The 16,973-nt window shown below is 34.8% G+C and overlaps 2 protein-coding genes across 3 annotated transcripts in view; one reads left to right on the top strand and one right to left on the bottom strand.

Moving 5' to 3' along the window:
* The window catches only part of gdl (gonadal protein gdl), a 33,565-nt gene extending 31,240 nt beyond the window's left edge, over window positions 1-2,325 (bottom strand). The window contains exon 1 of the mRNA XM_081759811.1: window positions 2,138-2,325. Coding sequence (XP_081615937.1) covers window positions 2,138-2,244 — 107 coding nt within the window. The 5' untranslated portion in view covers window positions 2,245-2,325. The remainder of the gene's footprint in view (window positions 1-2,137) is intronic.
* A 1,283-nt stretch (window positions 2,326-3,608) lies between these two features.
* The window catches only part of LOC145686469 (osteopetrosis-associated transmembrane protein 1-like), a 36,123-nt gene continuing 22,758 nt past the window's right edge, over window positions 3,609-16,973 (top strand). The window contains exons 1-2 of one of the 2 annotated variants that reach the window (XM_081759810.1): window positions 3,746-3,879; window positions 14,155-14,343. In XM_081759810.1, coding sequence (XP_081615936.1) covers window positions 14,297-14,343 — 47 coding nt within the window. In that variant the 5' untranslated portion in view covers window positions 3,746-3,879; window positions 14,155-14,296. Of the gene's footprint in view, window positions 3,880-14,154; window positions 14,344-16,973 lie in introns of both variants that reach the window. The other variant, XM_081759809.1, reaches the window with a different exon arrangement.

Raw genomic sequence — 16,973 nt, 5'->3', positions numbered from 1 at the left:
CGGGAGCAGGGTTTGAACCCGGGACCTATAGGTCCTCCTTCCAAAGGACAAATCTCTTATAAATTTATAGTCTCTTTATTTTTAAGTTCAATTTTGAAATCTCGGTAATCAAGGCCGCCTTTACGATCTTTTAACTAGGAATGTATTAACGACTTCGTTTAATTTCTGAATTCAGTAATGAGGACAACTTTTAAACTCTACAATAAATATTTTACCGAAATGTTACTTAATATTAATGGTCCTCTTCACTAGCTATTCTACGCTTTCTTTTTCTTTCAAAACATAAAAATGCACCAGATCTTCGTAGCTGCAATATATTTCTATTTTATGGAAGACAGTCCTGTGAAAAATCGGTAGCTTTACGGTTACGTTTGTTACTGCAAATGAAGAGGAATATATAAAGAACAGAACGCCAATTACGATTCCCTTCAAATCTGTATTCGTATTTACTTACGCATGCACTAACACCATTACAGATATCATTCCCTAGATAAAAATATCTTGCAAATACCTTCAAAAGTTGTACTCGAATAGCGACATGAATCATTCAGATTAACTTCGGAGAAGATTAAGTTTAAACAAACATAAGGAAATTACTATAAACATTAAAAGCATAACCGAATGTAACCACTTTAAACCTCGGCGAAATCAGCTTATCTAACCAACGTACCACTTACCAAAATTAACAAAGTTCAACGGGAAAGTTCTAGAATACTGGTCCGAACACATAGGTTAAGGTGGGGTTATTAGTCAGTTTTTTTTTTTTTTCTTTATCAAAGCTCAATACTCAATCCACATAGTAATGCCGAGCGAGAGAGAGTGAGTCAAGGAGGATCAGGAACCAGGTTGATTACTTTTCTTACTACAATTCGATGGCTGCGGACCACTGTTCTAGAACCTTGCCAACTTCAACTAAATAACGCTGCACTTAAAAATGAGTTTACATTAAACCCTCGGAACTCCAGAGGGATTAACACATAAGCCATCAAAAAATATCTAAAAACACAAACCGACTTGTGCTAGATGGCTACTAAAAAGCAAGAACTCTAACCGAGGAAGAGTGAAACTGGTGGGCCGCGTGGTAATGCAAAGTGCATTCGAAGCAGGCGCGTCAGGAACGGTGGGTATCGACATAAGCGAGAATAGTAGAAACACATTATGTTTGGCAGCGTTCCAGAGCACCCTCTCCATTGAGTTGTAATAAAAGTATAAAATAACGTGCCTGCCGGGCTTGTAACCCGCCTTCAGTCGCTCGGCACTACTGTGTGAATTAAGTATTGAGCTGTGATACTTAAACTTACCAACCTGGTTACAAACCTATCGGGGGACGTGCGTTTTATAACCTTCCCATTGTGTTTCTCATCTTGCTAAATGTCTTACGTTTCACACAGATTTATCATTAGAGATCATGACTTAAGACACTAGACTGACATACGAATTTATAAAATTTTCATATATTCTGATTGCTTAGCTATTTACTCCTATTTTGAAATACCACTTTGTATCATTTCTGTAAATTTTACGAATCTAGGGATACCTAAACTACGAATCTAGGGAAAGAAACAAGGGAAGTCTTTACTTTGGCCATTTCATTCATTTTTTCGATTCAGTGATTTATTCTTTCGGTTTCGATGCTCCAGTTGCGCATCGATAAGTGGGACCGCTTTAAAAGGGCATAGTGTAGTAGAGTAGGGTATAGTAGAGCAAAATATGGATAAGTAAGTTAGGGATAGAAACGTGTTAGCTTAAGGTCAGGGAAGTTTTGACCCATTTTCATAAAATTGCGTGGAAAAGAAATATCAAATCACTGAATCGAAATAGCCAAAGTAAAGACTTGCCGAAAAAAGAAATACTAATTCTATATTACGCAACTATGGTCTGTTATTACATACTAATTACGGAAGTACACAACGAGTATATTTATTGCATAGCAACTTTGTTTTTGTATGTGTGTGTAGGCATAAGGTAAATCTGCATGGTAACGTGAACTACTGTTTTTCCCATTGGTACTAATATATAATCCATATATATTTTTTCAATATTTACCGACATACTTTTAATATGTACACTAATTGAAAATAGAATAATTTTAAATCCACGATTACTTATGCTAACAATCACATTTGCATACACATACAGGGGAAGATCTTCGGCCATTTTTTGTAATTGATCCAGTAGAAAATAAAGTTTTCTTTGAAGATCTTCTGGATTTTGCTCTCTTATTTCTTCGTCCATCACCACCATTCCTAAACTGTTGCTATGACTACTTAAACATCGAAATATTACTCGCCATTGTTTACATCCTCTTCTTCGTTGATTTTATTCACAATGTTGCCAGTGCCTTATTTTCATCCCACACCTAAACACAGTCGAGTACCAGACCATTTCGTAAAAAAGAACAATAACATTGGGCCTTGGAACTCATAAGCGTTTTGCCTCAACATAACTCAAAATTAGCGTTTTTTTTTTTTTGTTATAATCGGCATAACACAGTTCTCCAACCAAAATGAAGCCCGGAACGTTTTGGTAGTTTTTTAAATATAGATTTTGGGGCGTTGAGTCTGAAAATGAAGTCAGAATTCGCCCCTGACGTCACATTTTCCTAAAAAATAATCATCATTATTATCCTAAAGACGCCTCCAAAGATTAGTAGACTTTTACGTTGCCAGCTCTGGCGACGTCCCTAGTAATCTAGGAGACCTATGCGTGTGATTGAACATAGGCAGGTTCAAAACGTCTGACATTGATTTTTTAAGTGAATATATCGCAGTTATGAATTCTTTGGCGTCAGCACTGGACAAACTGCAGGGCGACAACTGTTATTTGGGATTTTAATTAATTTTAACTAACAAACTCGTTACTTATTGCAAAACAGTTTTTCATGTTACCTCCGATAGATTTCAATTCGTATGTCAATATTCGTTGCTAATAATGTTGTACTTAACGCGTTTAAATGCGCATATACTCACTTTTTCATATAAATTTCCAAGTTGAATCTCTCGAACAGTTCTCAATAGCAGAGGAATTTTATTAACTCGTAATCAGCATGAATTGGTCTTTCAAATGGCATGCTTAGTTTCTCTAGAGGCAAGTGCTTTCTCCCGAACTTCCCTTGTAAGTGCTGAAAGACATCCGATAGGTTTAACACATAGAGAAAACCTAAACACATTTTTTTTTGTGTGTGTGTGACATGATTCAGCAATTGTACTGATCTTTTACGTCATATATATATATATGTATATATATATGCTCGGCTAATAACGTTACAGCACTAACCTCACATGCTCAAACGGTTGCAATATGCAAATATGCTTATTGTGACTTCTGATTGTTCATGTTCCTTTATTTATCACGTTATAATCATCGTGTTTTGTGGGACGGTAACCAAACAGGAGATGTACGAGCAAATTTTCAAGTTCCATTACGTTGAATTTTCTATTCATTATGACTGTTATCTCAAACTAAAACGCGGAGCTTGCATTTCGTTCACGCTAAACGTTTTGGAACGGGGCCCTTGGACTATCGCATGTCCCCCTACAATTTTACACAGAATGGGGAATGATATCTTTGTTCAATCTAGTTGTAGAGTTATTGACTGAGAAACTTTAAAACAAACGAAGCTCACAAAGCGTAATTTCAGCTGATTAATAATGCTACCTGTTTAATGTCAGAGTATTTAAAAAGAGCCAGATAATATTTGTGACGTCGATAGACTATAGAAAAAGTGTTACTGATTTAGAATTTCTTGGAAATGTAAAAAATGGTTCTGAACGTCGTAAACGGCCATAAAAAGTGGACATTTCTGAGTTCTTTGATTTGGATGTTACTTCTGCAAGTTTGTAGTGTATACACAGATGATGTAGAAAACCCTGCTACACAGTAAGTAGGAAACATCATTAAATACGTAAATATCAATTTATGTAGTATTATATGAATAGTATAGTTTAGTTTTGAAGGGTACCCATTAAAAAAACTTACTACTGTATTACTTACTACTGAATTCTGCCATTTATAAAGTTTGTTTCTTGTAAATATGTCTTTCCATGCAGAGTATTGAATTTTACCTGTAAATTTTACAAAATTTTATGTGCCCCGACTTGACCACAACCGAATAAACTATAACAATAATCTCATTTTCCCCAATATTTCCAGTACAGGTTTAATTTGGAGGCAGGTGGATAACTTGAATTTGCTTTTTAGTACAATTCTCGCTTCTTCAAAAGGTTATAGTTAAGGAGCCGTACTTCCCATTTAGGGAAGGACGAGAAACGCCATACTTTCAGGAATTATTCAATGACTATCTAGGATGTTAAAAAGTAGGTAATAGACTGAGTTCTTGCCCTTGTACTTAGGGTGTTTAGGTAGTGCAACAGTAATATGTATCCTCGTGCACGGGAGATGAGAAGTAGCTGTTCTTAACTATTACCATTACTTTAAAACCATTACAAATGCTTTACTAGGATAAAATAAATGAGTACATATAAAAGATTATTATATTAGATACTATTTTCCGTGCAGGTCAAGGTTTGGCACACCACTGAAAATAGCGTAATTGTGTAAAAATTATAATTCTTTCACTAATTTCTTTTTTATTGTACGTCAAAACACTTAGCATAGATAAAATTTAAGGAGGCCGCTAGATGTCATTGTTGAAAAATTATATATATATATATATATATATATATATATATATATATATATATATATATTTTGCGATTTGCGCATGGGTGATTCCACGAAAAAGGGAAATTTTCACTTGGAAAATTTTTGTTCCGTTGATGGTCGCCTATTTTTTAAAAAATATTAGATGCACTTACTACTACTAAGTACATGTTAATTAGGTGTTCAGCAGAGCTGAATCGTTATTGGTGTAGTAAATAAAAAATAATAAACTTTTGAGCACCCACGGAGTTGAGATTAGTTAACACGGAGTTGAAAATTGCTGTGGAGTTGAGAAACGTGATACATGTGGGTGATAAGTTTTGGTTTATAAGTGATTAAGCTTATAATTTACACAAAAATTGAAATAATTTTCCAATAATTTTTAAAGTTAAAATTATTCTCCTTATGTTGAATAAAATTCTAACAAACTAGATAACACGTAATTTGTTATACAAAAATACTCCAGAAAATACTGCAAACGTATGAAAATATATCTAATGAAGGTGCCAAAATTAAGTACATAAATACATTATATATATATATATATATATATATATATATATATATATATATATATATATAAATATGTGACGTAAAAGAAAAAAAGAAATACACATACACTTATCGAATATTGAAAAATTACTGCGCTTTCAATATGTTGTCTATCATATGGAGAGGATAGACGTTTCACATAAGCTTACGAAACAAAGGAAGTAGTCACTAAACCTGTCTATTGTCTACTTCATTTGTTTTCTGAGCTTATGTAAACCGTCTGCTTTCTCTGTGTGATCAAGTCAACACGTCGAAAGTGCAATACTTTTTCAACATTTGGTAAGTGTATTTGTATATTTGGTATATATACAAGCTGTTTCAAAACAATACACACATCGTTTGGGAGCTGATTCCTGACACCAAAATAAGACGAAAAGTATAGACAACCTGGGTGCACAAATACTTCCTCTCGGAGTTATAGGCTGCCGAAAACATGAAAAAAATGAACTTTAAAGGTCAATAGCTCCAAAACTATGAGTCCTGCCGTAGTCTGGTCACGACTTCACGTAGAAACTAATATGTGCACTATCAAAAATATGTTTCAGATTCCTGAGGTACTAACAAAGCAATTTTTATAGAGGGAGTTTGGCTACGGGCGTATAATCTGAAGTACTCACCAACTACTTCTATAAAAGTTGTTGTGAAAGTACCGCAAGATTCTGAAACATGGATATTTGGATAGCGCACATACTAGTTCCTAAGTGAAGTCTGACCCGACTACGGTAGGTCCCATAGTTTTATGCTATGGACCTTTAAAGTTCATTTTTTCATGTTTTCGGCAGCCTATAACTGCGAAAGGAAGCATTTGTGCACCCAGATTGGTCTATACTTTTTATCTTATCTTGAATCACCTCCCAAACGTTGTCGGTATTGTTTTGAAACGCCTTGTATAATGAACACTAAATGACAGTGTAAGGCATTGGATAATGCGATGTTCTTTGTTAAGTAGCCCTCATTTTCCATTCCAAGAAGGAAATGTCTTGAGGAAACAGGGAAGGGCTGTTCTAGTCTACACAGAATGACAACTGCCAGCGCTTTTTAAACGTCAAGTTTAGTAGGCCAGGAGAAATTCCTCCCGATCCGCGTCATAAAATTGACTGTCCGTACATTGCCCTTAGACTCTTCGACAATCCCTGAAAAGAAAAAATTAGCTGATCATAAGATTGAGACGTCAATAGGTTAAAAACAGATACCATCCATCTTGACTTGACTGAAGTTTTACCTCCGGCTACCTGACAGCCCCAAATCTGAACTTTCGCGAAACACTCCTTAAATGGGCTAGAACCCACCAGCCGGCCTTTGAGTGTGAATGACACGTGGTCAGCGTGTCGGCTTCTACCAAGATGGCGGCTGACAAGGTAGACATAGGTATCTCGTGCTCTCAGTTTTCAGTGTTTTTACTTGACAATAAATGTGGCAAATGTACTCGTGTAGTGAAAAATGGAATTTTGTGCGATATCTGCGATAAATGGTATCATTTCTCTAAATGTTCTAATATAAATGAGGACAATATACCGGAAAATGTGTGGGTGTGTATGCTCTGTGTAAACAACCAAAAAATAGTGACAAAAGAAAGTGCACAATGTGAGGACCATGTCAAACAGAAAGAAGACTATGAGAATATTATTAAAAATCTCATGGAGGAATTGGAATCTGTGCGAACAATAAATCAAATTCTCCAAAGACAATTAGAGAGCAAAGGTGAAGAATCTCAGGACCATCACAGGTACAGTTTAGGTAAAGACTGGCCAAATCTACCGGACATGTCGAACAGTAATGAAAGCAACTCATGGACATCGGTCGTCAAGAACAAAAAGAAATCCAAGAGTCTTACGAAGGACAAGTCTTTCAACATCCAACTACGAAACCGTTTCGAGGTGCTTCAGCATATCCCTGCTGAAAAAGAAGAAACAAATAGTTCGAAGTGCAAGGTGAATTCACATAACAGTAAGGGTTATTCCGGTGATGAGAAGTCTTCGAGCAATAGAAATCGCAAGGGGAAAATACGCTTGTACGCGGATAGCCAAGGAAGGAATATAGCTACGGAGCTCCATACTCAATTAAGTAATCAAATATGCAGTACGGTGAAACCTGGCGCAACTTTCAAGGTTGTTACAGCGGAAGTGCCTCAAGAAAATCAGCAACTCGGTGCAAGGGATCTTGTGGTTTTCTTAGCAGGAACAAATGATGTTGCTAGAAATGAAGCTAGTGAATTTCTTAGTAATCTGAGGAAACGATTACAACTTCTTTTGCATACCAATGTCCTTGTGTTTACAGTGACTCATCGGTATGACCTCCTACCTTCATCATGTGTAAATAGGGAAATACATCGAGTAAATCAAGAAATATACAAACTCAGCAAACATCTCAAAAATGTCAGTGTCGTTGACATAAGTTCGATTGGAAGAAGATTTTATACAAGTCACGGACTTCACCTTAATAAGCTGGGTAAGAAATATGTCAGTCGCGAAATACAGAATGTAAGTAACAAAATATATGCAAGTATGTGTAAAGGAATAATATCAATGAGCTGGCATGAACAGGGAAACTCTCTTGCGAACCTGACTCCATAAAAAACTCAGTACCGGTAGCAATATGGAGCCAGGTTAAACAATCGAGTCTAACGAAGCCGCTTGAATGTAGTCTTTATAATGTAGTATGTTCTATTAATAATAATGATAATATGCAAACTCCACAACCAGAAAATACAACAAATTTACTATTTTTTCACATTAATCTACAATCGATTAGAAATAAATTACCCGAGTTAGAAATTTTTCTAAAAGAATTTCCCTGTCATGTTCTTTGTGTCAACGAACACTGGTTAGTTGATGACGAAATAGATATGTATATCCCCTCAAATTATAAGTTAGCTAGTGTTTTCACCAGAAAGGTAATGAATCAGGGAGGCGTTGGTGTTTATGTACGGTTAGATATTAACACTGAGTATCAACCGTTGGATATGCATCACCTATGTATTGAAGGAGTGTTCGAAGTAACTGGTATCGTATTTAACAGTTTAAAATTGGTGATTATTTCTTTTTATCGTGTTCCGAATTCGGATCCTAATATATTTATGTTACAGTGGGAAAAACTTGCTTTATATATTGATAAGTACAAACGATTTGATGTAGTGCACATGGGGGATATAAATATAAATGTTCTAATTGATAACACTGTAAAAAAATCATAATGTTAATGATCAAGCAACCAGAATGAATTCTTGCATTGATAATGTGATCACTAATGTAAACAGAAGTATGATATCATGTGGAACTATAGAACTCTGTTTATCAGACCATAGTGGTCTATGGCTTGTCCTACCTATTTTAAATCATACCGTTCCTCCCACTACGACATTTAAGAGGTATAGATTGCTAAGCTTGTCACATAGCAGCAGCTTAAGGGATAGCCTGTATCAAGTAAATTTTTATGATTTGTTAAGCACATGTAATAATTTGTCTACAGCATGGAATACATTTATAAACACTATCGTCAATATTTATAATGAGTGCTGTCCAATAAAATCTAAAACTGTTCACACAAATAATAAGAAACCTATAACATATTTAACATGGTTTACTCCAAAATTAGCTAACCTTCGAGCTATAATGGTCAATTTACACGCTAAAGCTAAAAATGGTGACAATATTGTTAAATTAAAGTACAATGTGATTAAGAAAAAATACAGAAAAGAAATAAAAATAGCCAAGCAAAAACTTCATGAAGAACACATAGCCAAAGCAAGTAATAAATGCAAAGCTGCCTGGTCAATAATAAAAAAAGAAATTAAGACAGAACATGGAACAAAGTTGCCTAGCATTACACCTAACGAGTTTAATAGCTTCTTTGTAAATAATCAACATGTAACTAATATTTCTAAGAACAATGCTGACAACCTTAACAATGATCTTAATGTGTACCTTAATAGGCAGAGTTTACCACAACTTAACAACCTAAATTTTAAATGGACACAGGTTAGTGCAGATGAAGTTTTAAATATTGTGTCAAAAATGAAAAATACGTACAGTGAAGATTTTTATGGTCTATCTACCTTTATTATAAAGCAAATAATTGATATAATTGCATTTCTTATCACGTACCTTATTAATTGGACACTAAACGACGGCTGTTTTCCTGATAGCCTAAAAGTAACAATAACAGTACCTATATATAAAAAGGGTGATAGAGGTAACCCTGGTAACTACCGCCCTATATCCCTTGTTCCAGTGTTTTCTAAAATAATAGAGTATTGCGTTAAAAAGCAATTATCTCCTTATTTTGAACAAAATTCACTTATTAATGTAGCCCATTTTGGTTTCAGATCAGGGTTATCTACTATTGATGCTGTCGAGACAGTCGTGGACGAAATACTAAATGGTTTTGAATCCGGCTCATATACGTGTACTACTCTTATTGATTTAAGTAAAGCTTTTGACACAGTTGTACACGATATCTTACTTACAAAATTACGATTCTATGGAATAAATTACATTGAACTATCTCTTCTTAAGAGTTTCCTCACTAACAGACGGCTTGACTGGTGTTCCTCAGGGCTCGGTACTAGGCCCATTTTTATTCTTAGTGTACATGAACGACCTACCAAGTTGTCTACCGTATAAAACAACAATCTATGCTGATGACACTACTTTTATTACAAAGACTATAGCATACTCAATGTAAACATTAAAAATAAAGAAATGTTAAAGGCTTCTTCTCTATGGTTCCAAACAAATAGCTTGGTATTAAACACGACAAAAACAGAAACTCATTTCTTTTACCTAAATAAACCACCGTGTATCTTGAATAACCAGAATTATGTGAAGTTGTTAGGCATATATTTAGATACAAAATTAAACTGGGCAGTTCACACTCAGGAACTATGCAAAAAACTCGCTCGTGTTCTTTACGTATTGCGGAAATTAAAAAGGTCTGTAAGTAAGGAAATGATGATTTCAGTATATTATGCTCTTTTTCACTCTCATTTATTGTATGGTAATTTACTATGGGGAAACTCTGTAGGTGCAAAGGACGTATTCAAATGGCAAAAGAAGGCATTACGTTGTATTAAAGGTGTACCTGATACTGAGTCCTGTAGGAATATTTTCAAAGAATACCGATTCATGACAGTTCCCTCAATAAATATTTATTATAGTTTAATTTATATTAAGGAAAACCAAACTAGTTATAATTTGCGATCTAACGTGCACGATTATAATACAAGGTACAAAGATAATTTAGAAACGCCGTCTGTCAGATTATGCAAGACGCAGCAAAATTTTAAATATAATGCAATAAAACTGTTCAACTTGTTACCTTTACATGTACGTAATTTGGAAAACAAGCAGTTTGTTAAACACATTAGTAATATATTAATAGAGTATTGTATATATAGTATTACGGAATTTGAGGAATGCATTTGTAATCAATAAAATGTAAGAAGCTGGTAAAAATGTGAGGGTAAAGTTCCGTAGACGACATACTTCCTTAAAGGATTCAAACATGGTAGCAGTAATCAACTAAACCTGCAATTACCTAATCTACTACTACTATCGCTACTGTTACCATTGCTATTGCTTCTACGGATCTTCACCCAAATTTGAAAGATGTAATTCAATAGAAGGCTTAACCCTAATAATGGTAATAATGGGCTTTTTGTTTATTGATATGTGGTAGTGCCAACAATGTAAATATGAAGTATATTTATTCTATGAAGTATATATGTAGTAATACTTCTATGAAGTAATTATGAAGTATATATGTAAATATGAAGAATGCAAATTGTGTTATAACTGTTAGTAATAGTTTCAATTAGTTATTAACTGTCAATTAGTAATAGCCATAGTTTCTTTTTTTGTTACATTTCAATAATTTTTACAATTTAAATACTATTCTGGACGAAGTCTATTGCAACTATGTTGTCTAATGACTAATAAAGTATTCTATTCTATTCTATTCTACGGCCGTTGTGATGGTCTGCGCGATCAGGTTTCAGTACATCTCTACTCAAATGAGTTTTTCAATTGCCTCAGTGTGCAAAGTAAACACCATTAATTTTTGAGCTTCCACCGGGAAACAAACCCAGAACCACGCACGAAAGGCGAGCGTACTAGTCACTAGACCATAAACGAGCTTTATTTCTGTCAATATATTGAAAGTACAAATATTTGGAAGAGCATGAGCATAACAAACACTATAGGATTATCAACTCCGTGAACTTGTCTCAACACCGTGGATTCCTTAGTTTTCAGATGGACATGGAGTTGAGAAAATGGAATATAATTTATCTTTACCGGCCCACTTTTTAACCAGTACATGTGAGTAATTGTGTACGAATTTTCTACGTTAAGGCGTAAGTTCCTCAAGGGAAAGAAGGTATATACCATACAAATACATTCAGTAATAAATACCATGGTGTTGAGTATCAGTTAATATACGCACCTGCTTTCCACACACAAAAATATTTTTCCTATAGCTTTTAACACATGCACACAACTTTTTCTGTTCTTCAGTCAAACATGTCTGCCTTGTCTTCTTGCGGGTGTTGCCAATGTGGACGACCATGCTATCTGTTGAGAGGAATGATATTTTTTTCTATTGCCATGGAGTTGAGACGAAATAGAGGTGACAGAAACGAAGCATAGTCAAGCTTTCGAAAATAATCGTTATAAAGGTTTACTTGTTTACTTTCCACAAAACCGAAACATTGAAATGTTCTCTTCCATTTAATTACCATTAAATGATGTTTGATTTGCGACTTCAGTTGTAATTTATTGATTAAAATCAGTAAACTGTAGTCTGTGACAGCCCACGGTGTTGAGAAATTGGGTAATAATTAATTTTTTACGTATGTTTCGTGTTATATTTGCAAACTGTTATACATGGCATACCTACTTTGTGACGGTTACTACCAAACAAAATAAAAATGAGGTGACTCTTTCTAGTAGTAGTTTGAAGAAATGCCCGTGACAGAAAATTTCCCTTTTTCGTGGAATCACACGCATAAGTATGGCGTCCGAATGTATGGCGCAAAAACTAGTGCTAAAAACACAAACCACCCTGTGTTAGGTGGCCACTAAAAGAGGACGAATGCTATCTAACGGAGCCAGGGCAGGGTGAAGCCGGTAATCCGCGCGAATGCGTGGGTATGCGACCGAAGGAAGCAGGCGTCACGGTGACTATATTCGTAAGCAAGAATAGTGTAAACAGGTGGGTTTTGGGTATGATATGAGTTTCAGTAGCACTTGGGGAAGGTTCTAGAACACAGGTCGTACTTTATAAAGTTAATGCAATATATTCTACGTACCGTACCTTGTTTTGGTTCCTTTTCGTTCCTTATTCTTTTCTATGTTCTTTTCTTCTAGTTTTTGGACCTTTTTATCGTTGAAATATATTATTACGGAAACTAAGAATACTGAACTTGAATCTTTGAACAGTCCGTTATCGTGTTTGTTTACTTAGTTCCATTCAATCTGTTCAGTTTCGTTTTCGTATTCGGAGTCGATGTTGAATTGTTCATTGGTGGTAGACGTGGTATGTGATTGTATTGTGTGAATTTGTCGAAGTATTTATGATCTATTTTATATCTCCTGTGCTCTGTGTACATTTTATAGTTTCTTTTAGTGTTCTATATCTTGATATTAATGTTTAATTTATCTTTCTCCTTTTTTTGTGGCATACAGTGTGGTGTTTTCGCGATGAGTATATTGTGTTGCATTGTCTTATGTTATTGATGTTCGTGGTTACTTTTGTTTCTTGGGTTAAGTTGGCTGAATTGCTACAAAATAAATTATTTGAAATTATTAATTAACCAAAATTCTACTTGTATTGAAGGATTTCTTTTGATAACATATACTCTAAAATAATGTACAGTCATGTCCAAAATGATTGTCGCATATCTATAACCGTCTTCTTGTAAGAATAATATTTCATAATGATTTTGCAGGGTACTTTTAACGCTGATACTATATGTATAATCGGGAAATGTATATTTGTGGTAAATTTCATAAGAAAAGAATTATAAATAGGAAAATTAGAATGACTAAAACAGAATGTTGCTAAATGGACAAGAAAGATTTATTTTCGTTTCATTGTTCTTATATACTGGTCTTTTGACATGAAATTTGCCACATACATGTATTTGTCGATTATACACATACTAACATTATAAGAAATACCGGGCGAATTCGTTATCAAATTATATTCCTACAACCACATATTTATAGACATGCGACAATAATTTTGGATATGAGTGTACGTTCGGGGGTGTGGGGGGGGGCTCTGTCCCCACTGTTATGTTATAATGTGGATTATTGGAAGAAATCTTTTGATGCAAGTGGTATTTTGGTTAGTTAATAGTTTGAAATAGTTTACTTTATCCTAATTCACTTAACTTGGCCTCTAGATGCCGGACGTGGAGGGGGACCTGTGTTCTAGAACCTTACCTAGCACCTATCATGGTTTCTCACTAGTAACGCTCCACTTGTAAACATAAAATACATCTTCTGTATATTGGCAGTGGAAAATAGTATTTCATGTCTGTCGTAGAACACTTGTAATGATTTCATACTTGTAAACCTGAAATACAATGTATTACTTCGTATTTAATTTTGTCGTTTGCAGAAATTTGTGCAGAGTATTGCATTTTAGCTGTAAATTTGCAAAATGCAGTGTGCCGAAACTTGAGCAGTACCCTATTTTCCACCGGTTCGAGAAAGACTTTGAGCTTGCACGTTGCTGAGAAGGAATAGTGATATCGTTCGAGTATTATTTATAGAGTAGGAAACTTTGTTCTAGGTATAATATTCAGGAGAAATATCTATTCATGAAATAAGCTGCCAAACTATTTACTACATTAAAATTTCAGCTATTTATTTATAGTTATTTTTCCTTTTTATAGTTGTTTGTGGTTGGGTGGTTCAGGTGCTTATTCCCTTTCAGGTATATTTAGGATTTAGATATCTGGGCTTCCGGCATCTATGGCCATTGAACCCATCGCGTATGAGCGAACTATCTGGGGAAAGGAAAGGAAGTAAGCGGTCTGGGACCTATAAGTGAGGTATCACCCCGGTGTTTGCCTGGTATGAGTGAGGAAAACTCAGGGAAACCTTATTCAGGATGGTTGACCTTGTAAGTAAATAAGTTTTTAAAGACTTTGGGATTGTCTAAACTTGATCTCTGCCCACTTAGTTTGAAAATCATATTCCACAAAGTGTGTGACCACTACCAAGCCAGAACTCCTGCTACTCATGCAAAACACAATATCTTTATATATATCCCTTTATTCTTAACCTTTTCATATATCTCTTATTATTCTCTCATACATATAATCTTCTACGAACACACATACTTATCTTAATTCATAAACTGAAATTTTATTTCTTCATATCTTTATAATCTTTCTTGTAATCTTAATTATAATCGATCTAACATCAAACTATCTCATATCTATAACAATCTATATCTATTTTCACATGCTACTGCTCATTTTCCTTGGTAACAGCAAGTAACGTATTTATGAACACTTTGTGCCCCACTCATCTTTTAACAGACCTGAAAAAGCTTTTTACAATTTTTCGACCGAGTACCCGCACCGGGAATTGAACCCGGAACCGCTCGCACCGAAAGCGAGAGCGATAGTGACTACGCTACGCGTGGCCACCCTTTCAAGTGTATAATTTTGCGAGCTGTTCGTATTAGTTTTAGTATTCTTTTATTTTATTTGTTGTTCAAGGTGATTAGGGAAGATTGCTTCCCTCACGTATATAATTTAATATGTGTTTCATTTATTCGTTCTGTTTTGTCTGTTTTTGTAATTTGGCTTTCGAGCCTTGATAATTTGCTTCCGTTTTTTTTTTTTTTTTTTTTTTATTGTCATTTGTGCCCTTTAAAGCAGTTGAAAAACGTGGTGGTTCTTCCTGAAGTTTTTGCTGTTATTTTATACATTGCATATTTCAAGTTTCGATAAAGTTAGGACTGTGGTATGATAAGAAGTTAATATAGTTCCAAATCTATCAACATTTGAACCAAAACAATGCTTAAAATACTTGTAGAAACATTACAGTCCGATCCACCATGATTTCTAACCGATTTGTTTCGTGAGAAACTGGTTCCTGGTGATATATTCATTAAATGAAAGGCATAAAGTAAAATCTTGCCCAGTTTTTTTTTTTTTTTTTTCACACAACTCTTAGTACCTTCAGAAATTGCATTTTCTATTTTACAATACATTCGTTGGTGGGCGTTTAGGCTAATTTTCCTCTAATGGCGGCCCTGGATGACCCACATGAACTTGTTTCCAACGTTGTTTATTTCGTATTTATTTGCTGTTATTTTAATATATCTTATCTACAATTACTCCTGCTTCATTTCCATCCTTCACTCCTAACTGTAAATCACAAATACTTCTTATTTTCATACTTACTTTGTTTTTCCCTAAATTCATCTACATCTATATTGTATTACTGCACAAAATTAGTACCTTTATCCTGTTAAGTGTTGCAAACTACGCACTATTGTCAAGTAACGAAAACAATGAATTATTACTTTCTCACTGCGATGGAGAATATTGCATCGAAACTACTATTAAGAATTCGTGATCGACATCAGTATTTTTGTGTTGTGTGTTTGAATAGATATTCTTCCAAAAATTCACTCTTACTGCCTTAGAAAGTGTTTCTTAATGGAGGGTTTGCAAACATTTTGATGTTGTTGTATCATATACTGGGACCTAGGTGTCGTGAAGTGTTATATCTGAAACCAATAGCAGTGAAATGTGACCTTTGTTTGGAGCTCTGATATGGTATTAATGATTCTTCATTTGTACAAGAAGGAGTAAGCCAATGTTCCGGGATGCATTTTCGACATATTTCGCTTTACCACTTTGATGTATCTTACACATTTATATATGTCATCGGTTATTCATTAAAACTTATTGGTAATCTGTCCATTCAGAATGCATATGCCCAAGAGTGATTACTGTAATGTAGAAGAAAGACTAACCCCACAGGCTCGCAAATGCAGACTGATAGGCATTGTTGGGCGAAGATGCTAAGAGAACCACTGAATATTAAATGTTGATTAAGCAACAGTTACCAAACGTTTTCACGTCATGACAAAGATTCTAAAGGAATAAAAGTGAGTTCCATGTGAGTAGTTGAAAATTGCCATTGCAAGAGAACCGTGCATGTCCTTGCTTGCTACTCACATTTTGTTTTTAATGTTGTGACGGACAACAAAAAGTTGATTTATTACGACAGTTGTAAACAAAAGTCTGGAATGGATTTAGGCCAGTCCTCGAAACGGATTACTTATGGTCACGAACTACTCGTTTATATTTGTTGGGGTCAATAAGGTGTAGTATATTATAAACTGCTGAAACCGAACAAATCGTTTAGGTGATCCCTACCACCAGCAACTATGAACGATGAATTGATGTAAAAAGGGCCACCAATAGTGTGAGTTCTTGATGCAAAGTGATTTTTTTTTTTTTTTTTTTATGACAATGGCTAATCTCATGTTCTAGAGCTGCTAAATGTTATTGGAGATAGAATTGGAAGTATTTTGGTACCACCCTATTCCCAAGATATTCCACAATTAGATGATAATATGTTCAGATGAATGTAGCACTGTCTTCAAGATACATGCTTTCGAACTATGAAGGCGTCCGAAAATGGTCGATGATGGGGCACCTTGCAGCAAGTGTCCTACTTAGAATTTTTTTTTCAACGATAAGGTCGAGTAATGGAGCGCGTTGAGCA

The sequence above is a fragment of the Thermobia domestica genome, chromosome 5 (genome assembly GCF_964235325.1).
Source record: "Thermobia domestica chromosome 5, izTheDome1.hap1.1, whole genome shotgun sequence".
In the NCBI taxonomy this organism is placed as follows: domain Eukaryota; kingdom Metazoa; phylum Arthropoda; class Insecta; order Zygentoma; family Lepismatidae; genus Thermobia; species Thermobia domestica.
This window is presented reverse-complemented; position numbering and strand designations above follow the sequence as displayed.